The sequence below is a fragment of the Macaca nemestrina genome, chromosome 2, assembly GCF_043159975.1.
Source record: "Macaca nemestrina isolate mMacNem1 chromosome 2, mMacNem.hap1, whole genome shotgun sequence".
NCBI classification, from domain to species: Eukaryota; Metazoa; Chordata; class Mammalia; order Primates; family Cercopithecidae; genus Macaca; species Macaca nemestrina.
Genome location: NC_092126.1, coordinates 158,232,248 through 158,254,409, shown reverse-complemented (window position 1 = coordinate 158,254,409; position 22,162 = coordinate 158,232,248). Strand labels below are relative to the sequence as shown.

General features: G+C 40.6%; 1 protein-coding gene across 2 annotated transcripts in view; it reads right to left on the bottom strand.

Moving 5' to 3' along the window:
* LOC105470246 (oxysterol binding protein like 11) overlaps positions 1-22,162 on the bottom strand; it is a 75,182-nt gene that overhangs the window by 40,571 nt on the left and 12,449 nt on the right. For both annotated transcript variants that reach the window (XM_011722043.3, XM_071092326.1), the window contains exons 2-5: positions 17,747-17,815; positions 14,114-14,289; positions 13,207-13,286; positions 9,826-10,002 (exon numbers count right to left, since the gene is read on the bottom strand). In XM_011722043.3, the coding sequence (XP_011720345.1) occupies positions 9,826-10,002; positions 13,207-13,286; positions 14,114-14,289; positions 17,747-17,815 (502 nt within the window). The remainder of the gene's footprint in view (positions 1-9,825; positions 10,003-13,206; positions 13,287-14,113; positions 14,290-17,746; positions 17,816-22,162) is intronic.

Here is a 22,162-nt window from a genome sequence, read left to right as displayed (position 1 = left end):
TAGAGGAAAACTGAATTTATTATGCTTAATGACTTTCAGTTGTGAGCAGAAAGTTCTCTAATGGACCATCCTTTGGACACTAGCTTAATTCACATAGAAACTCTACATAGTGGACAGACTCTTTTAGCTTTCAGAGGCTCTGTTCCAGGTGATATTTTTTTCCTTTTTTTGAGATAGGGTCTCACTCTGTCGCCTAGGCTGGAATGCAGTGGTGCAATCATGGCTCACTGCAGCCTTGACCTCCCGACCTCTGAGGCTCTCACCTCAGCCTCCCAGATAGCTGGAACTACAGGTGTGTGCCACCATGCCTGGCTAATTTTTTGTATTATTTTTTAGTAGAGACAGGGTTTTGCCATGATGCCCACGCTGGTCTCAAACTCCTGGGCTCAAGCGATCCACCCACTGTGGCCTCCCAAAGTGCTGGGATTACAGGCGTGAGCCACTGTGCCCAGCCCAGGTGATTTTTGATACGGCTCACCAGGGGGCAAGTGAAAAAGGTGTGCAAAATGATCCTACTAAGCAAATCACTGTGTCATATATGGAATAGTCCCTGAAAACATGTACCATAGTTAAGGATCAAACATTCACCTGTCCCAAAAAAAAAGGTTTCATAAGAGGACAAACTGTATGTAGGTATGATGCTATCTATTAACATATACACATCTATACATGCATATATAGTGTGCTTTGTGTGTGTATAAATGTTTTTGTATACAAATTTAGGAACCAACTCCCACTAATCCAAACTTATGAACAGGTAGAACCACTGTGAAATACAGTGTGGCAATATCTGCTAGACATAAGTAAATATAATTTATGATCCAACAATTACACTCTTAGCTACCTAATCAAGAGATATATACATGCATATGTTCAGCAACTCAGGTCCATCAACACCAGAAGGGATAAAAAATATTATAGCATAAGCATACAGTAAATATTATATAGCAATGAAAAGGAACATTTACACTCAACATCCTAAATAAATCTCAAACACATACTGTGAACTGAAAAGCAGCCATACCCGAAGGAGTACATACTATATGACTCCAGTTTTAGAAGTATCAAAAATAGGCAAAATAAATTTATGGTGTTAAAAGTCAGGATAGTGAGGAAGGGTGTTGTGATGAGGGACATAGAAGTGGCCCTAGGGTGCTCATAACATTTAACTTCTTGATCCAGGAAGTGATTATGCAGAAATTACAAGAGGCACACTTGTAATTTGTGTAGTTTTCTATAGTATGTTATAAGCCAATAAAAGTTTAACAAAGGAAAAAAAAAATCTCAAGACATTCACAGCATAATCAGAAGTCACAATATAAAAATACTTGAAAGAGAAAATAGTATGCTTCTTTGTGTAGAAGGACCAAAAGAGCCACCTGCTAGTATTGGTGGTAGAAGTGGTCTAAGAAAGTAATGTTCTTGGCTAGAAAAAATAAAATTTAAAATATAATTGTATCTTTGGGAGGCCAGGGTGGGAGGGTCACTTGAGGCCAGGAGTTCAAGCCCATCCTGGGGAGCATAGCAAGACGCCATCTCTAGGAAAAAAAAAAAAGGTAAAAATAAGCTGTGTGTGGTGGCGTGTGCCTGTAATCCCAGCTACTTGGGAGGCTGAGGTGGGAGGGGAGGGCTGCTTGAGCTCAAGAGTTGGAGGCTGCAGTGAGCTATGCACTCCAGCCTGGCAACAATGAGACACTGTCTCTCAAAAAAGATACATATATGATATGGTTTGGCTGCAACCCCACCCAAATCTCATCTTGAATTTCCGTGTGTTGTGGGAGAGACCCAGTGGGAGGTAACTGAATCATGGGGCCAGGTCTTTCCCGTGCTGTTCTCATGACAGTGAGTAAGTCTCACGAGATCTGATGGTTGTATAAAGAAGAGTTCCCCTGCACAAGTTCTCTCTTTGCCTGCTGCCATCCATGTAAGACGTGACTTGCTCCTCCTTGACTTCCGCCATGACTGTGAGGCCTCCCCAGCCATGTGGAACTGTAAGTCCATCCAATCTCTTTTTCTGTATAAATTACCCAGTCTTTGGTATGCCTTTATCAGGAGCACGAATATGGACTAATACAGTAAATTGGTACCAGAAGTGGCAAGCTGTTGAAAAGGTACCCGAAAATGTGGAAGCGACTTTGGAACTGGGTAATAGGCAGAGGTTGGAACAGTTTGGAGGGCTCGGAAGAAGACAGGAAAATGTGGGAAAGTTTGGAACTCCCTAGAGACTTGTTGAATGGCTTTGCCCAAAATGCTGATAGCAATATGGACAATAATGTCCAGGCTGAGGTGATCTCAGATGGAATTGAGGAACTTGTTGAAACTGGAGCAAAGGTGACTTGTTAGGTTTTAGCAAAAAGACTGGTGGCATTTTGCCCCTACCCTAGAGATTTGTGAAACTTTGAACTTGACAGAGATGATTTAGGTATCTGGTGGAAGAAATTTCTAAGCAGGAAAGCATTCAAGAGGTAACTTGGGTGTTGTTAAAGGTATTCATTTTTATAAGGGAAGCAGAGCATAAAAGTTCAGAAAATTTGCAGCCTCATGACACAATAGAAAAGAAAATCCCATTTTCTGAGGAGAAATTCAAGCTGGCTGCAGAAATTTGCATAAGCAACTAGGAGCCAAATGTGAACCCCCAAGACAACGGGGAAAATGTCTCCAGGGCATGTCAGAAGTCTTCATGGCAACCCCTCTCATCACAGGCCCAGAGGCCTAGGAGGAAAAAGTGGTTTCATGGGCCGGGCCCAGGGTCCCTATGCTGTGTGCTTAGACGTTTGGTGCCCTGTGTCCCAGGTGCTCCAGCCATGGCTGAAGGAGGTCAACGTAGAGCTCATCTGTGGTCTCAGAGGCTTCAGGTGTCTCAGGCCTTGGCAGCTTCCATGTGGTGTTGAGCCTGCTAGTGCACAGAAGTCAAGAATTGGGGTTTGGGAACCTCTGCCTAGATTTCAGAGGATGTATGGAAACACCTGGATGCCCAGGCAGAGGCCTGCTGCAGGAGCGGAGCTGTCATGGAGAACCTCTGCTAGGGTAGTGCGGAAGGGAAATGTGGGGTCAGAGCCGCCACACCGAGTCCCTACTGGGGCACCACTGAGTGGAGCTGTGAGAAGAGGGCCGCTGTCTTCCAAAACTCAGAATGGTAGATCCACTAACAGCCTGTACCATGTGCCTGGAAAAGCTGCAGACACTCAATGCCAGCCCATGAAAGCAGCCGGGAGGGAGGCTATGCCCTGCAAAGCCACAGGGGCAGAGCTGCCCAAGACCATGCGAACCCACCTCTTGTATCAGCGTGACGTGGAGTCAAAGGGGATCATTTTGGAGCTTTAAGATTTGACTGCCCTATTGGATTTTGGATTTGCATGGGGCCTGTAGCCCCTTTGTTTTGGCCTTTTTATCCCATTTGGAATGGTTGTATTTATCCAAGGCCTGTACTCCCATTATATCTAGGAAGTAGCTAACTTGCTTTTGATTTTACAGGCTCATAGGCAGAAGGGACTTGCCTTGTCTCAGATGAGACTTTGGACTGTGGACTTCTGAGTTAATGCTAAAATGAGTTAAGTCTTTGGGGGACTGTTGGGAAGGCATGATTGGTTTTGAAATGCGAGGAGATGAGATTTGGGAGGGGCCAGGGCAGAATGATATGGTTTGGCTGTGTCCCCACCCAAATCTCGTCTTGAATTCCCACATGTTGTAGGAGGGACCCAGTGGGAGGTAACTGAATCATCAGGGTAGGTCTTTCCCATGCTGTTCTCGTGATAGTGAATAAATCTCAGGAGATCTGATGGTTTTATAAAGAGAAGTTCCCCTACACAAGTTTTCTCTCTCTCTCTTTGCCTGCTGTGATCCATTTAAGACGTGACTTGCTCCTCCTTGCCTTCTACCATGATTGTGAGGCCTCTCCAGCCATTTGGAACTGTATGTCCATTAAACCTCTTTTTCTGTATAAATTACCCAGTCTCAGGTATGTCTTTATCAGCAGCGTGAATATGGACTAATACTATATATATATAATATGTACATATTACATATACAAAGTGTGTGTGTGTATATATACACACATACACACACATACTTTAAAGCAGACTATAAGATATAAATATAGTAAGATATATATCGATAGTAAGATATATATAGTGTGTGTATATATATATGTGTGTGCATATATATATGTGTGTGTGTGTATATATAACTTGCCGAGTCTGCTTTAAAACAAAGTATATAATTATAGCATAAATGTTAAAAGTTGGTAATGGCTCTCTCTAAAACAAATTAGCTAATCAAATCTATTCAAAGAAATGGAAAAGTGATTTGTGAAACTGTTTTAGTGATTGTTCCTTGACACTATAAAACCAGGTCCTTTAAAAAAAAAAGAAAGCTTCAAGAAAGCTGAAACCTCAGTGAACCTGTGTTTTGTAGCTAGAAATGGCAATCGTAGTGATAAGAGTATATCATTCAGGTGGCATATAATTTGCCTGAAAACCAAATTAGAATCGTGATTTTAATTACTTGTGTTTTAAGTTTCTGTCTCACTTACTAGACTGGTCATTTGAGTTACTCCCAGGGCATAGCATAGTACCAGCATGAAGCATGGACTGAAAAAGAAGGGAACTGATAAGTAGTACTAATGAGAAACAGTAAATAGCAAACAGATGATTTTAATAAAGTAAAGCTTTTGTAATAAATTCATTTTAAAAGACAATATGATACTACTCACAAGAGTTAACTGCTTTTAGGCTGGGTGTGGTGGCTCACGCCTGTAATCCCAGCACTTTGGGAGGCCGAGGCGGGTGGATCACCTTAGGTCAGGGGTTTGAAACCATCCTGGCCAACATCAAGAAACCCCGTCTCTACTAAAAAAATACAAAATTAGTAGGGCATGGTGGATGACTGTGGCATGCCTGTAATCCCAGCCATTTGGGAGGGTGAGGCAGGAGAATCGCTTGAACCTGGGAGGCGGAGGTTGCAGTAAGCCGAAATCATGCCATTGTACTCCAGCCTGGGCAACAAGAGCAAAACTCCGTCTCAAAAAAAAAAAAAAAAAAAGGAGTTAACTGCTTTTACAAACTGCTGCCTAATCTAACACTAAACTTACCCATAGATTTGATTAAAATGTTCCTTTCAAACTCACATCAATTTATATCTTTGCATCACACCCTCCTGGAATTGGATAATTCTAGAACAGTAATTCTCAAAGTGTGCTCTGCAGAGACCCCTGTGAGACTCCTTTCAGACAGTCTGTGAAGTCAAACTATTTTTTATAATAATTCAAAGAAGTTATTTGCTTTTTTTCACTGTGGTGACATCTGCATTAATGACGTAAAAGCAATGGTGGGTAAAACTTCTGGAACGATAGTGAAAAGGCAGTGACACCAAACCCACTAGTGGTCACTATATTCTTTACCTGCCATGTGCTCACAGACAAAAAAAAAAAAAAAAAAAAAAAGGCAATTTACTTAAGAATGTCTTTGTAAAGCAGTAAAAATCATTAAATTTACTCCATCTTGACTCAAGTACACATTAAAAAAATTCTCTATATAAAAAGTGGGAAGTACATATAAAGCCTTCTGTTGCATACCAATATACAGAGGTTGCCTAGAGAAAAAGCACTTGTGTGACTGACTTGTAAGCTGAATTAGCTGTTTTTTGTTTGTTTGTTTGTTTGTTTCCATGGACTACTATTCTGATGTGAAAGAAAGAAAGAAACTATGGAGATTCAGGTTTGGGGAATGAGTTAGACATTTTCTCAAGACTGAATAAAATGAGGCTATCGAAAAAACAACAATATTTGTTACCAATTACAAAACTTGAGCTGTAAAATGAAAATCAGAATTTCGGACAACCTTATCTGGTATATCTGACAGCCTCCCAATACTTTTCTGATGACACTGGGGATGTTAATAAATGTGAATTTTACTCACTGTATAATAATAAAATGGATCAATATTTGCAAGATCTGCATAACTCTGTAAACTAATATCTCCAAAATGACTAATGAATGCACAGTGTTACAAAATCATGGCTAGGTTAAAGATCCATTCAAAGTGCAGGACAGACCAATGGATTTTCATGTAACAAAATACAAAAAGTTCACTGATATGTATTAGATTCCACACTGCATCTAACATTTAAGAAACTATCAGTTGTCAAGTTTTGGTATAGTATCAAAGAATAGCCACAATTATCTAAAAAGGCTATTACAATGTTTCTCTTTTTTCCAAACACATTATCTGTGAATGGCCAAATTTTCATCCTGTAGTTCAAGTAAAACAACATACTACAGTAGACTGCATATAGAAACAGATATGAGAATTCTGTTGTGTTCTGTAAGGCCAGACATTGAAGGGACTGCAAAAATGTAAAACAATCCACTCTTTTCAATAATGATTTTGTTTTGGTAAAGATAACTTTGACATAAAAATGTTATTTATGCTAACATGTAGTAGGTTTATTAATTTTTATTTTTTTCTTAATTAACAAGTTACTTTAACTCCTGTTTTAATTTCTAATAAGGTAAATATTAATAAATTCAACCCATTTAAAATAAAAGCTGGCCAGGTGCAGTGGTTCATGTCTGTAATCCCAGCACTTTGGGAGGCCAAGGCAGGCAGATCACTTGAGGTCAGGAGTTCAAGACCAGTCTGGCCAACGTGGTGAAACCCCATCTCTACTAAAAATGAAAAAATTATCCAGGCGTGGTGGTGGGTGCCTGTAATCCCACCTACTTGGGAGGCTGAGGCAGGAGAATTGCTTGAACCTGGGAGGCAGAGGTTATAGTGAGCCAAGATCATGCTACTGCATTCCAGCCTGAGCAACAAGAGCAAAACTCCATCTCAAATAAATAAATAAATAAATAAAAAGACTAGGAAACAATATGCCTCCAGAGACTAGATTATAATGACTTTATATTAGCAATAAACCAAATTTTAAAGGAAAAATTGGTTCTGGAGGTATTTAATATTTGTCTGAAGGACAAAAAATGATATAAACATTCCAAAAGGACTGTTTTCTCAGAAACAGAATTATTCCATTGGAATATAGAAACATTCCTAACGTAGTTATAATCTTACAGTTTGACTTAATCTTACAGTTTGTTGGGTTCTTAAATGCAAAAATACCAACCTAGTGAAGACACAGATGCTCAGCTAATACTTTTTTTTTTTTGGCATGTGTGGGGGTGAGAGTGGCAGTGACACAGGGAGTGCCAAACTGTGGTTACCACCCAAACCCTAGAATAATTTCTAGAGCCATAATTCAAGGAGAGACTGCCATTAAACTATGTCAATTCTGTAAGTTAATGCTGGACCTTCCCAAAGAGGTGGTTGTGAAACTTTAGGGACTCATTCGTTCTACACTCAAGTGCCAGAGTTACATGTTAAATATTAACATGCTATTATAATGATACGAAATGTATATTTAAAGACACATAACATTGGAGTGTGGCAGTATTACCACTGAGCCAGTGAGAACAACAAAACAATCATTAGAGTTGAAAAGAGAAGGGCAGGTTGATTAAAGTCTTCACAACTGAAGAAAAGCTAACAGAGATATGACAATGGTCTTGGACATCAGGTCACAAAGACCCAAGTACAGTCAAGCAGAAGGCCTCTATAGAGATAAAATCTTAAATACAAAACCATCCCTTTTCCTTGAAAATGTGCTATAATACATGACAACTTCAATTATATGCTTTTTGCTTGTTTCTAACTTTTTACTGAAGTATACTGACAGTCTACAAACAGATACATATCACAAGTATATAGGCTTAATGAATTTTGATGAACTAAACATACAAGATAACCAACACCCAGACCAAGACACAGAACATTACCAGCATCCCAGAAGCCCGCCTCAAACTCCCATTGCTAGCCATGACTGAAAAGCTCCAAGAATTTCATGGCTGCTAGTTTTTAAGGGTTAAGGAATACACTATGACATAAGACTGCCCCTGAATGCTTTTCTTTATTCTGTATCTTGAATCTTAACCATGTTTAATGTTTCCTTCTCCTCCACACTAAATAAAAGTAGAAGTATCTTGGTTTCCTTAAAAGACAAACACCAGCTGGGCATGGTAGTTCACGCCTGTAATCCCAGCACTTTGGGAGGCTGAGGTGGGCGGATCACCTGAGGTCAGGTGAGACCAGCCTGGCCAACATGGCAAAACCCCGTTTCTACTAAAAACACAAAAATTAGCTGGGTGTGGTGGCAGGAGCCTGTGGTCCCAGCTGCTTGGGAGGCTGAGGTGGGAGGATCACTTGAACCTGGGAGGCGAAGGTTGCAATGAGCCAAGATCACGCCACTGCACTCCAGTCTGGGTGACAGAGCGAGACTGTCTCAAAAAAAAAGAAAAAAAGAAAAAAAAGACAAACACTGACATTTACCTACAAATGGAATACCATTGTCATGAATACTAAAATTACAGAGTTTTATGAAAAAGAGTCTTTTGTAACTGTTTGTTTATATAACAGAATTAGAAAGCGAATCAAAAGCTACTGTCTGTGTATCTCAAGCATGTTACTTCATCTCTCTACATCAATTTCTTCACCTATAAACACAACCCTAAATACCTTGACAGAGTTACATTCTCCTAGCCTCCTACCTTGAATCATTTGGGTGTGATTTATGATACTGTTTTCACCAATTCACTACATAGATACCTATAAGCTCTACCAAATTTAATTCAGCAAGTAATGTCTGTAATATTTAGAACTTAACAAACTGCATGCTTTACTAACTACAATTATTTGGTACACAGTTTAAAAGAAAGAGAAATGGTGATATAAGGCAACATCAAGGATTTAATGATTCTATATGTTTGAAATGTTCTATGTATATATTTAAAACTTAATATTTAGAACTTAACATAGTGCATGTTCTATTAACTAGAATTATTTGGTATACAGTTTAAAAGAAAGAAATGGTGATATAAGGCAACATCAAGGATTTAATGATTGTATATGTTTGAAATGTTCTATATATATATATCAGTTTCTATATATATATATCAGTTATATATATGTAAGTTTTTTGTTTGTTTTGTTTCAGAGAGAGGTCTCACTATGTTGCCCAAGCCGGTCTCGAACTCCTGGGCTCAGGTGATCCTCCTGTTTCAGCCTCCCCAAGTGCTAGAATTACAGGCATAAGACACCGTGCCCCGCCACTGTTTGTTTTTTTATTTTTTGAGACAGGGATGCACTCTGCTACCCAGGCTGGAGTGCTGTGGCACAATCATAGCTCACTGCAACCTTAAACTCCCGGGCTTAAGGAGTTCTCCCATCTCAGCCACTAGAGTAGCTGGTACTATAGGTGCACACCACCACCACTACCAGCTAAAATTTAAAAAAAAAAAATTTTTTTTTAGAGACAGGGTCTGGCTTTGTTGCCCAGGCTGGTCTCAAACTCCTGGGCTCCAGCAATCCTCCTGCCTTGGCTTCCCAAAGTGCTGAGATTACAGGCTTGAGCCATCATGCCTGGCCTTTATCAGCCTGTTTTTTTAAAGAATCACTTGTTTGGCTATATAGCCTTCCCACTAGGCTTAATTACCCTTTTGACCATAAAATTTACATAAAAGGAGTCTGTACTTTTACTTGAGAATTGAAAGATACAGATTTTTGAAAAATGACCACGTGCCTCGTACGTGACAGACATGAGGAAACTTAGGACACTCTATATAGTCAGGGAATGTTTATGACTTAAAAATTATCTCAGCATACTAGATGGGAAACAATGAAGGCCCTTGAAGACACAAACAGTATTTAAGTTTTTTTTGTGACAAAACCAAGCAGGTAAGATCATTTTGTGCATTTTAACTTGACTTTAATTCATACTTACTTCTCTGACTTCCACAAGATGGTCTGGAGGTAAATTAGTTCTTTTGCTCACTGATTGCAGTTTGGAATGTCCAACATTAAAAAAAGAAATAGCATTTTGACTTGGTCTCCTCTGCGATATAGGAGAATTACCACTAGATGCAAGTGAGAAGCTCCGTGACTTCAGAGGAGGATTATTCTGTTAGACAAAGAAAATCATTCCTTTTGTTTTCTTCTTTAATTTAGGATCTCTAACCATCAAATTACCATACACTTAAGACTTACAAGTAAGCAGCGTTTAAAATTAAATTAACTTCAGAATTGACTATGAGAACATTTCCGAAGATGATAAAATCTGAGATACTCAAAGTTTAAGCATTTTACATATCCCAAAGTAAACTGATAATTTATTTAGAAAATTATTTTCCAGTTTTGTCCTGTCAAAAAAATATTCTTTCACATTTAACAAATACTAGAATAACAAAAAGTTTCTAATTTCAGATTTTTAAACACCGTTATTTTTTTACTTCTTTTTCTTTTGGAGACCGAGTCTCACTCTGTCGCCCAGGCTGGACTGCAGTGGCACGACTTGGCTTGCTGCAACCTCCACTTCCCGGGTTCACACCATCCTCCTGCCTCAGCCTCCCGAGTAGCTGGGACACTATAGGTGCCCTCCACCATGCCCGACTAATTTTTGTATTTTTTTTAGTAGAGACAGGGTTTCACTATGTTAAGGCTGGTCACTATGTTAAGACCAGCCACTATGTCAGGCTGGTCTCGAACTCCTGACCTCTTGATCCGCCTGCCTCGGCCTCCCAGAGTGCTGGGATTACAGGCGTGAGCCACTGCGCCTGGCCTTTTTTTTTCTTCTTGAGACTAAGTCTCACTCTGTCGCCCAGGCTTGAGTGCAGTGGCGTGATCTTGGCTCACTGCAACCTCCACTTCATGGATTCATGCGATTCCTCTGCCTCAGCCTCCTGAGTAGCTGGGATTACAGGCATGTACCACCATGCCCAGTTAATTTTTGTATTTTCAGTAGAGACAGGGTTTTGCCATGCTGGCCAGGCTGGTCTTGAACTCCTGATCTCAGGTGATCTGCCCACCTCAGCTTCCTGGAGTGCTGGGATTATAGGCGTGAGCCACTGCACCTGGCCTTAAACACCATGATTAACACAAAAAATGCACTCAGCAATATACTACATTTCGTAATGTAACATGCCAACTACCCTTTGATACAAACTAGTACTTTCTCACTGACAATGACTAGAACCTTACGGTATAAGAAAAGCTGTTGTGCTGGATTTCCTGAAGACTAGGTTTTAGGCCGAAATTACAAACAGTTTTTAAAAATTCACTTCTCGGCCGGGCGCGGTGGCTCACGCCTGTAATCCCAGCACTTTGGGAGGCCGAGGCGGGCGGATCACAAGGTCAGGAGATCGAGACCACGGTGAAACCCCGTCTCTACTAAAAATACAAAAAAAAAAAAAAATTAGCCGGGCGCGGTTGTGGGCGCCTGTAGTCCCAGCTACTCGGGAGGCTGAGGCAGGAGAATGGCGTGAACCCGGGAGGCGGAGCTTGCAGTGAGCCGAGATCCCGCCACTGCACTCCAGCCTGGGCGACAGAGCGAGACTCCGTCTCAAAAAAAAAAAAAAAAAAAAAAAAAAAAAAAAAAAAAAAAATTCACTTCTGGGGGAAACCAACAGGAAGAATGATTTTTTTTTTTTTTTTTTTTTTTTTTTTTTTTTTTTGAGACGGAGTCTTGCTCTGCCGCCCAGGCTGGAGTGCAATGGCCGGATCTCAGCTCACTGCAAGCTCCGCCTCCCGGGTTCACGCCATTCTCCTGCCTCAGCCTCCCGAGTAGTTGGGACTACAGGCGCCCGCCACCTCGCCCGGCTAATTTTTTGTATTTTTAGTAGAGACGGGGTTTCACCGTGTTAGCCAGGATGGTCTCGATCTCCTGACCTCGTGATCCGCCCGTCTCGGCCTCCCAAAGTGCTGGGATTACAGGCTTGAGCCACCGCGCCCGGCCTAGGAAGAATGATTTTTAAAAAAATGGTAAAAGACAAGTTATCACCTAGGTATGAAATCCTTTAAATATGATGCCCATATATTACTTTTAGACATCTCTAACCTCAGATTTCAAGTAATGAGACTCTCCTTTCACCTTGAAAAATATTTTTAAAAACACTCCAAAGAAGATATACAAATGACTAACCAATAAGCACATGAAAAGGTGCTCAACATGATTAGTCATTAGGAAAATGAAATCAAAACCACAATAAGATTCCACTTCGTATCCACTAAGATAACCATAATAATTTTTTTAAAGGACAGTAACAAGTATTGGCAAGGATATACAGAAATTAGAACCCTCATATATTGTTGATGGGAATGTAAAAGACTGTGGCTGCTTTGGAAAACAGTTTGGCAGTTCCTCAAAAAGTTAAACATAGAACTATCACATGATCCAGCAATTCTACTCCCAGATAGATACCCTAGAGAAATGAAATCATATGTTCACATAAAAACTTGAACACAAGTGTTCATGGCAGCACTATTCATAATGTCTATAAAATGAAAATAACCCAATGTCTACCAACTGATGAATGGATTAAAAATAGTATATCTATACAATAAAATATTATTCAATCTTAAAAAAGGAATAAAGGAATAAAGTACTGATACATGCAACAACATGGATAAACCTTGAAAACATGCTAAATCAAAGAAGCCAGATGCAACAAACCCCATATTACATGGTTCAAATTTACATAAAATGCCCAGAATAGACAAATCCGTGGAACAGAAAATAGAGTTTGCTAGGGGATTGGGAAGGAGAGAACAGGGAGTGACTGCTAGTGGCTCCAGATTTTTTATTTTTTTGTAGGAGGGATGAAAATGTTCTGAAATTACAAAGTTGCAATGCGGCCGGGTGCAGTGGCTCACACCTGTAATCCCAGCACTTTGGAAGGCCCACGTGGGCGGATCACTTGAGGTCAGGAGTTCGAGGCCAGCCTGGCCAACATGGTGAAACCTGTCTTTACTAAAAGTACAAAAATAAGCTGGGTGTGCTGATGCATGCCTGTAGTCCCAGCTACTTGGGAGGCTGAGACAGGAGAATCACTTGACCCTGGGAGGTGGAGGTTGCAGTGAGACAAGATCACACCACTGCACTCTAGCCTGGGCCACAGAGAAAGACTCTGTCTCAAAAAAAAAAAAAAAAAAGAAAGTTTCAATGGTTGAACCACCTTGTGAATATACTAAAAACCACAGAATTATGCATATATACTTTAAAAGGGTGAATTTTACAGTATGTGAATAGTATCTCAATTTTAAAAGGCAAAAAATAAAAAATATTCCTTCCTCATTTTTGTATATTAATACTGTATAAAAATCTACATACCTTTCCAATAGCTTCAGTATGATGTTGTGTACATATCTGAAGTCTGCTAACCCAGTGCTGTCGCTCTTTTGCATCTGTAGCTGTTAAAAGAATGTGAAAGTTATTTTATATTTATTTATTTTGGAACACAATCGCCTACAGTATGAAGATCAGATTACTGAAAAGCAGATACTGGTCTTACTCTTACCAGAGCAAACTTCCCTTACTAGAGGGAGGCAGGAAAGAGGCCAAAGCACCAACTTTGTTAGGGAACACAGTAGATGGATATAGCTACTTCATTAAAAAGGATAAATTACATGCAGTGAGGTGAGGATGAGAGACTGACATGTTGTAATTCATAAAAATAGGTACTTATTTAAAGAAATAACCCCTTTATTAAGTATTTGATGTATAATCAATACTTTCAGATCTGCAGGAGCATGCTCACTTAGGATTACCATTATACTTTGTGTATTTATTAAATAAAAAACTTCTACACACATTAAATTTATCTTAACAGAAGTTATATGTTATTTTAATGAATGACATTATAATAAATCCCAATAATGTACATTAGTTACTGAAAACTGCAAAAAGGGCATGTAAACTAAACCATGTAAAGGGGTGAAATACATTAAAAAAAATCATTTAAAGTCTATGTTTCTAGATTTTCAGTAATCAGAGTTTCACCTACATAGTTTTTTAGAGGGGCCAGTCCTAAACAAACATACATTGTTGCACTTGAAAACAGTTATTTATTACAACAGATTTCATAAATTCTCAAAGCAGTTCCAAGGTTCAGAATATTGTATTTACATCACTGATGACAGTAGTTTCTATTTCCAAAGCCCATATGAAAGCATGTAATACACCAACTTCTCAAAAAAAGAAGAAAATCACAATATTAATTCTCATATCTCGGTCATACCTCTGAGTTTATATTGTTCTCCACTGGCGGCGTTTACAGTGAAGGTATGAGAATCCTCATCACTGGGTGATATTACAGCTCCTGCAAGCTGCAAAGTTCCTCTAGGTTTCTGATTTCTAGACTGTTCATTCACAAAGTACTCCAACAGCCCAGCTTCATTGTTTAAAACAAAAAACCTGTAACGATTTTTTAAAATCCATAATTTGTAAACATTTTCCCTCAGCAAACTAAAGCAAAGCAAACTTCAATCACTTACACATTTCAGGGTTTTGTTCTTAACGATAAAATCTAAAAGCATTTCAAGAGGTACTTGGAAACACTAGACTGAATTTTCTAGCAGTGAAGACTACTAAAAATTGAATGAGTTAGGCTGGGCGCGGTGGCTCACACCTGTAATCCCAGCACTTTGGGAGGCAGAAGTGAGCAGATCACCTGAGGTCGGGAGTTCAAGATCAGCCCGGCCAACATGGTGAAACCCCATCTCCACTAAAAATACAAAATTACCCAGGCGTGGTGGTGCATGTCTGTAATCCCAGCTACTTGGGAGGCTGAGGCAGGAGAACCCCTTGAACCCGGGAGGCAGAGGTTGCAGTGCACTGAGATAGAGGCACTGCACTCCAGCCTGGGCAAAAAGACCGAAACTCCGTCTCAAAAAAAAAATTGAATGAGTTTAATAAAAGATATAAACCCTTCAGCTGAGGGAGAGGCATTTATTAAGTAAGAGGCCTATCAGTTAATGCACAAAAGGAAGCAGAGATACCACATCCTTTCAGAGAAAGATTTTTCCCCAGAATTCATTAACAGAGGGTAAACTGCCAGAGGACAAATGGTAGTGAAAATTTTTATTTAAAATTCACTGGAGCCGGGCGTGGTGGCTCAAGCCTGTAATCCCAGCACTTTGGGAGGCCGAGGCGGGCGGATCACAAGGTCAGGAGATCGAGACCACAGTGAAACCCCGTCTCTACTAAAAATACAAAAAATTAGCCGGGCGCGGTGGCGGGCGCCTGTAGTCCCAGCTACTCAGGAGGCTGAGGCAGGAGAATGGCGGGAACCCGGGAGGCGGAGCTTGCAGTGAGCCGAGATCGCGCCACTGCACTCCAGCCTGGGCAACAGCGTGAGACTCCGTCTCAAAAAAAAAAAATAAAAATAAAAAAAAATAAAATTCACTGGAAATAAATCAAAATATGAACTCTGAGGTTAAGGCAAGATACACTAGGCAAGATATGCGCTGTGATTTAAGATTTAATCAGTGAAATATACAATGAGAATAACAGGGTAAAAAAGACTTCGTGAATGTATCATTAAATAAGTCAAAACTAAAGATTACTTCTCCTGTTTAAAAATGAAAAAGCTGCAATTGGAGATGGTGAAATATAAGGACCTTGAAACTAAATGATGAAATGCTGATACACTCTGGAAAAGAATTTGATGAAATACTGATACACTTAAGAATATTCTGATTTGGTTTTAGATTAACTAGTTTCAAAAATACATTTCAGAAATTCCGATTTAAGTAGTACAATAATTTTTTTTTTGAGATGGAGTCATGCTCTGTTGCCCAGGCTGGAGTGTAGTGACACCACTTCAGCTCACTGCAACCTCTACCTCCCAGGTTCAAGTGATTCTCATGCCTCAGCCTCCCAAGTACCTGGGATTACAGGCACCCAGCACCATGCCCGGCTAATTTTTGTATTTTTTTTTTTTTTTTTTTTTTTTGAGACGGAGTCTCGCTCTGCCGCCCAGTCTGGAGTGCAGTGGCCGGATCTCAGCTCACTGCAAGCTCCGCCTCCCGGGTTCACACCATTCTCCTGCCTCAGCCTCCCCAGTAGCTGGGACTACAGGCGCCCACCACCTCGCCCGGCTAGTTTTTTGTATTTCTTAGTAGAGACGGGGTTTCACCGTGTCAGCCAGGATGGTCTCGATCTCCTGACCTCGTGATCCGCCCGCCTCGGCCTCCCAAAGTGCTGGGATTACAGGCTTGAGCCACCGCGCCCGGCCTGTATTTTTAGTAGAGATAGTTTTGCCATGTTTGCCAGACTGATCTCGAACTCCTGACTTCAGGCAATCTGCCTGCCTTGGCCTCCCAAAGTGCTTGGATTACAGGCATGAGCCACCTCATCTGGCCCCTTTTTAAAAAAGGAATGCTAGGCCGGACACGGTGGCACACACCTGTAATCCCAGCACTTTGGGAGGCCAAGGTGGGTAGACTGCCTGAGCTCAGGAGTTTGAGACCAGCCTGGGCAACACAGTGAAACCCTGTCTCTCCTAAAATACAAAAAACTAGCTGGGTGAGGTGGTGTGCACCTGTAATCCCAGCTACTTGGGAGGCTGAGACAGGAGAATCACTTGAACCCTGGAGGTGGAGGTTGCGGTGAGGTGAGATCGCACCACTGCACTGCAGCCTAGGTGACAGAGTAAGACTCCATCTCAAAAAAAAAAAAAAAGTAACTCAAAAAAGGGCTGGATGAGTTGAGATCACTTGAATCCAGGAGTTCGAGACCAGTCTGGGCAACATGGCAAAACCCTGTCTCTACAAAAAAAAAAAAATACAAAAATTAGCTGTGTGTGGTGGTGCATGCCTGTAGTTCCAGCTACTTAGGAGGTTGGGGCAGGAGGATGATTTGAGCCCAAGGTGGAGGTTACAGTGAGCTGAGATCATGCCACTGTACTCCAGCCTGGGCAACAGAGCAAGACCCTGTCTCAAATAAACTAATAAATTAATTAACATAAAATAAAAATTAACTAAAAAGTTTTAACCTTTTAAAATTCAAGTTGGGTGGCCAGGCATGGTGGTTCACGCCTGTGATCCTAGCACTTTGGGAGGCCGAGGTGGGTGGATCACCTGAGGTCAGGAATTTGAGACCAGCCCGACCAACATGGTGAAACCCTGTCTCTACTAAAAATACAAAAATGAGCCGGGCGTGGTGGCGCATGCCTGTAATTCCAGCTACTCAGGAGGCTGAGGCAGGACAATCACTTGAACCCCGGAGGCAGAGGTTGCAGTGAGCCGAGATCGTACCATTGCACTCCAGCTGGGTGACAGAGTAAGACTCTGTCTCAAAAAACAAAAAATAATTCATGTTTGGGTTTAGAGAAGTATGGCATTCTAAATGTTAGCCTGTTCTATAATAGAACTTGGTAGACAATTTGATCCAGCTTAATATGCCTGCCCCACAACTACCAATTCTACAAAGTATTTGAGATAGCTGGTTTTCCTGCTTCCTGACAGCTTGTGTGACTGGTTCCTCAACCTCGCCAAGATCCCAGAGAAGCTGTGAATCTGGCACAAGATGGGAACCTAATACAAATGTGTTTGCTGCCTCCAAACCCCTATTTCTCTTCCCCTAGGAACCTAACTTCTCCAAGTATAAAATGCCCAAGCCAGGTGAACAAGTGATTCTAATCTTCATTTAATACCGACATCTGAGGCATTTAGAGGCTGCTACTTGGACAGATGTGAACTTTTCCCACCGTCTAAGAAGAAGTCACCAAACTTTTAGAAAATGTGGGAAATCCTTCTCTAAAAGGTTTCCCAGCCATGTCTTGGCTAAAGTAATATCAAAATATAAAATTATCGGGCCCTATTTCTGGTCTCTTAGGAGAGACTGATGTGACACAAATAATCACACTTACCTGTATTGCCACCCAGTGACAAGGTTGGTATACTTCATTAAATAGCCATACACATTTTCCATGTGATCACTGTTTCAAAAAGAAAATGCCAAAGTTAGTAAAAAGTAGAAGAAATCCCAGGAATATAATGGTACAATTTTCAAAATAGCTGCAGATACATATATGCTTTATAAATGCCTCAAATTTTATTCAGAAGTAAAATGTATAGGTCAACAGAGGCATTTAATCTCCCAAATTTCATATCTATAGGACTTCATCAATTTCCTCAAAACAAGTACAATACCTCACAAATTATATATTATCATAAATATTCCAAATGTAAAATCATTATACAAATATAAAATTACATAAACATAAAACAAATATACTATAAGTACTATATTATAAATGGGGTGGCCGGGCACAGTGGCTCGAGCCTGTAATCCCAGCACTTTGGGAGGCCAAGGCAGGAGGATCACTTGAGGTCAGGAGTTCGAGACCAGCCTGGTCAACATGGCAAAACCCCATCTCTACTAAAAATACAAAAATTAGCCAGGCGTGGTGGTGTTTGCCTGTAGTCCCAGCTACTTGGGAGGCTAAGGCAGGAGAATCACTTGAACCCAGGAGGTAGAGGTTGCACTGAGCTGAGATTTTACCATTGCACTCCAGCCAGGGTGACAGAGTGAGACTCCGTCTCCAAAAAAAAAAAAAAAATTGGGCTGAGTGCAGTGGCTCACGCAAGTAATCCCAAGACTTTGGGAGATCAAGACAGGAGGATCACTTGAGCCCAGGAGTTCGAAACCAGCCTGGGCAACATAATGAGACCCTGTCTCTCTTTATTAAATACATACAATAAATAAATAAATAATAATAAATAAAGCCCACAACTAGAGGAAAGAATTCTTCTCTAGAAATACAGCCACTTGGGTTTCTGCTAGTTCTTGTACTTCGGCTCAGGTCACAATCAAGTTATTTATTTCAGTTCTTTTGAGATACATCACTTAGAAAAGCAGAGAGCTATATTTTTCGTTTGGCTCCCCTATCTTCCCCAGGCTTCAGGCTTAAGCAGCCCTTTGGCGCCATAGAAAACCCAATGCCCCTAGACTCTGCCTCAAAGAAATTCCCTAAAGAGTTCCTCCTCTGTTTTAGGTACTTAGTACACAGCTCAGCTTCCCGAAAAACTTATTCTTGGCCAAGCGTGGTGGCTCACACCTGTAATCCCAGAACTTTTGGAGGCTGGAGCAGGTGGATCACCTGAGGTCAGGAGATCGAGACCAGTCTGGCTAACACGGTGAAACCCCCATCTCAACTAAAAATACAAAAAATTAGCCAGGCGTGGTGGCATGTGCCTGTAATCCCAGCTACTTGTGAGGCTGAGGCAGAAGAATCACTTGAACCCGGGAGACAGAGGTTGCAGTGAGCCGAGACTGTACCACTGCATTCCAGCCTGGACAGCAGAGTGAGACTCCATCATAACCAAAAACAAAAACAAAAACAAACACCAGAAAAACTTACTCTTTGTCTAGTCTGTCCTGTTGCTACATAATCTGAATATATGTTTACATTCTGCATCAATCCATAACAGGTTTAAGGTAGTATACAACCTAAATATTTTCTCAAAGTGCCAAGATATTTCATAATTCACCATTTGGGGAATTACTCCTTAATCTAGGTTCTCTACACCAAGCTTTCATTTCTACATAAGTGTCAAGTGATAGCCATTAGCATATAATAAAAAACATCACAACTAAATTATAGTTCAATTCCTCTGATTTTAAGACTGTATATATTCTTCAAATGTGTGTGAACTATGGGGCAAAACTTTCTTAAAACCTTACATATACTTATCTATACCTGAGAAAAACAAAATTTTTATTTCAAAGCAATAAATAAAATACATCACCGCCGCGCGCGGTGGCTCACGCCTGTAATCCCAGCACTTTGGGAGGCCGAGACGGGTGGATCACGAGGTCAGGAGATCGAGACCATCCTGGCTAACATGGTGAAACCCCATCTCTACTAAAAATACAAAAAATTAGCCGGGCGTGGTGGCGGGTGCCTGTAGTCTCAGCTACTCAGAGGCTGATGCAGGAGAATGGCATGAACCCGGGAGGCGGAGCTTGCAGTGAGCCAAGATCGCACCACTGCACTCCAGCCTGAGCGACAAAGCGAGACTCCGTCTCAAAAAAAAAAAGAAAAAAAATCATCTTTATTTAGTCACTACTCTCATACTACTGAAGGTACGCCCCATTTTGGTCATATCTAAGTTATCTATATCAGTCATTTGTCAGCTCAAGTGACCCTCCTACCTCAGCATCTGAGTAGCAGAAACTATAAGAACGTACAACTGTGCCCAGCTAATTTTAAAATTTTTTTGTGGGGACAAGGGTCTCACTATGTTGCCCAGGCTGCTCTCAAACTCCTGGGCTCAAATGATCTTTCCGCTTTGGCTTCCCAAAGTGTTGGGATTACAGGCATCAGCCAAAAATTTTTAAAAGTGTACAATTTCAGTAACATCAATCGCTAAAAAGATCCCACATGTATCTTTTTTTTAAAATTGAGACAGCGTCTCGCTCTTTTGTCTAGGCTGGAGTGCAATGGTGTGATCTCAGCTCACTGCAACCTCTGCCTCTGGGGCTCAAGCGATTCTTCTGCCTCTGCCTGCCAAGTAGCTGGGACTACAGGCACCCGCTACCAAGCCCAGCTAATTTTTGTATTTTTAGTAGAGATGGGGTTTCGCCATCTTGGTCAGGCTGGTCTCAAACTCCTAGCCTCGAGTGATCAGCCTGCCTCCGCCTCCCAAAGTGCTGGGATTACAGGTATGAGCCACTGCACCTGGCCCTAAGCGTATCTTCATATTTCACATCATAGTAATGTTCTGTGTTTAATTTTCTAATGCTATTAATATTTTGTTGACTCATATATCTAAAGAGTTAGCTTTCTGGAAAAAAAAAAAACAAAAAAAACCAAAACTATAAGGATACTGACATGGTTTATTTGGTAGTAGCACAAAGTCAGTTTCAAAAGAACCAGAAATTCAAATAAGTAAACTGCTGGCCTGTTTTTATTATATAAAACAGCTGTCTCCAGGTTACAAAGAACCAACTTGAAAACACCCTATTTTTTGGAACAGCTAGTTGCAACGTCCCTCCCTCATTCTTCCCCTTTTCCATGTATCCCAAGAAATAGCCACTATTCAAGGCAACCAGCAGGTGTGGAATGACTGTGCCATCTGGTGGTCAGCATAAAAAGCGCTCTGTGACTGAACATCTTTTGTTCACTTTTCTTCTACCGTCTTATAATTGAGTTACTATACAGTATCTCTAACTCTCATGCTTTATTCCTATCTAAAATGTGTGAATTTTTAGGGCCTGGTGTAGTGCCTCATGCCTGTAATCTCAACACTTTGGGAGGCCAAGGTGGGACAATTCCTTGAGTCCAGGAGTTTGAGACCAGACTGGGCAACATAGGGAGACCCACCCCGTCTCTAAAACAATAAATAAAATAAATAAAATAAAATGTGCAAATTTTTATAGAGTATTTTAATGTGTCAATATGAATAAAATCTAGCTATTGAAGTGGGAACATACCACATATCTGATTATTTTATACTATTTTGTGTTCTATAAAATAGAAGTGATGGTCCAAAACACACTAATACCCTGAAAAATAAGCTATAAGAAAGTTAATTTCTTCTTCAGTCCTCCAAAAACTTCACTGCTCAAGAAATTGGGATTAGTAGTGAAAGCTGATAGTCTATAAAAATAACTGATTAAACTCTGTCAAGTATCTTTACTATATTTAGTTTGATACTCATTTTCTCTTAAACATCTTAATAATAACTGCTTCAATTCTTTAATCTCCATTACTAAAACATACTTACTTCTCTTTTTTTTTTTTTGAGATGGAGTCTTGCTCTGTTGCCCAGGCTGGAGTGCAGTGGTGCAATCTCGGCTCACTACAACCTCTGCCTGCCGGGTTCAAGCAATCCTCCTGCCTCAGCCTCCCAAGTAGCTGGGATTACAGGTGCATGCCACCACGCTTGGCTAATTTTTCTATTTTTAGTAGAGATGGGGTTTCACCATATTGGTCAGGATGGTCTCAAACTCCTGACTTCGTGATCAGCCCGCTTCAGCCTCCCAAAGTGCTAGGATTACAGGCGTGAGCCACCGTGCCCAGCAACATACTTATTTCTTAACCTTTCTTTATGAGACTTAAGATATATAAAAGGTTTTTAAATTAAGCTACCTTTTAAACAGTTTCAAATCCTTTCAACTCAAAACAATTACTCAATACCTACTAAAACACAGCACTCTGAAAAAACATTGAAAAGCATAAGAAAATCAAAAAGGCAATAACTAATAGCTCTCCATCTCAAATCTATAATCTAATCTAAGAGAAATATGTCTCCTTGAAGAAAAAGACAGTAACATGGGT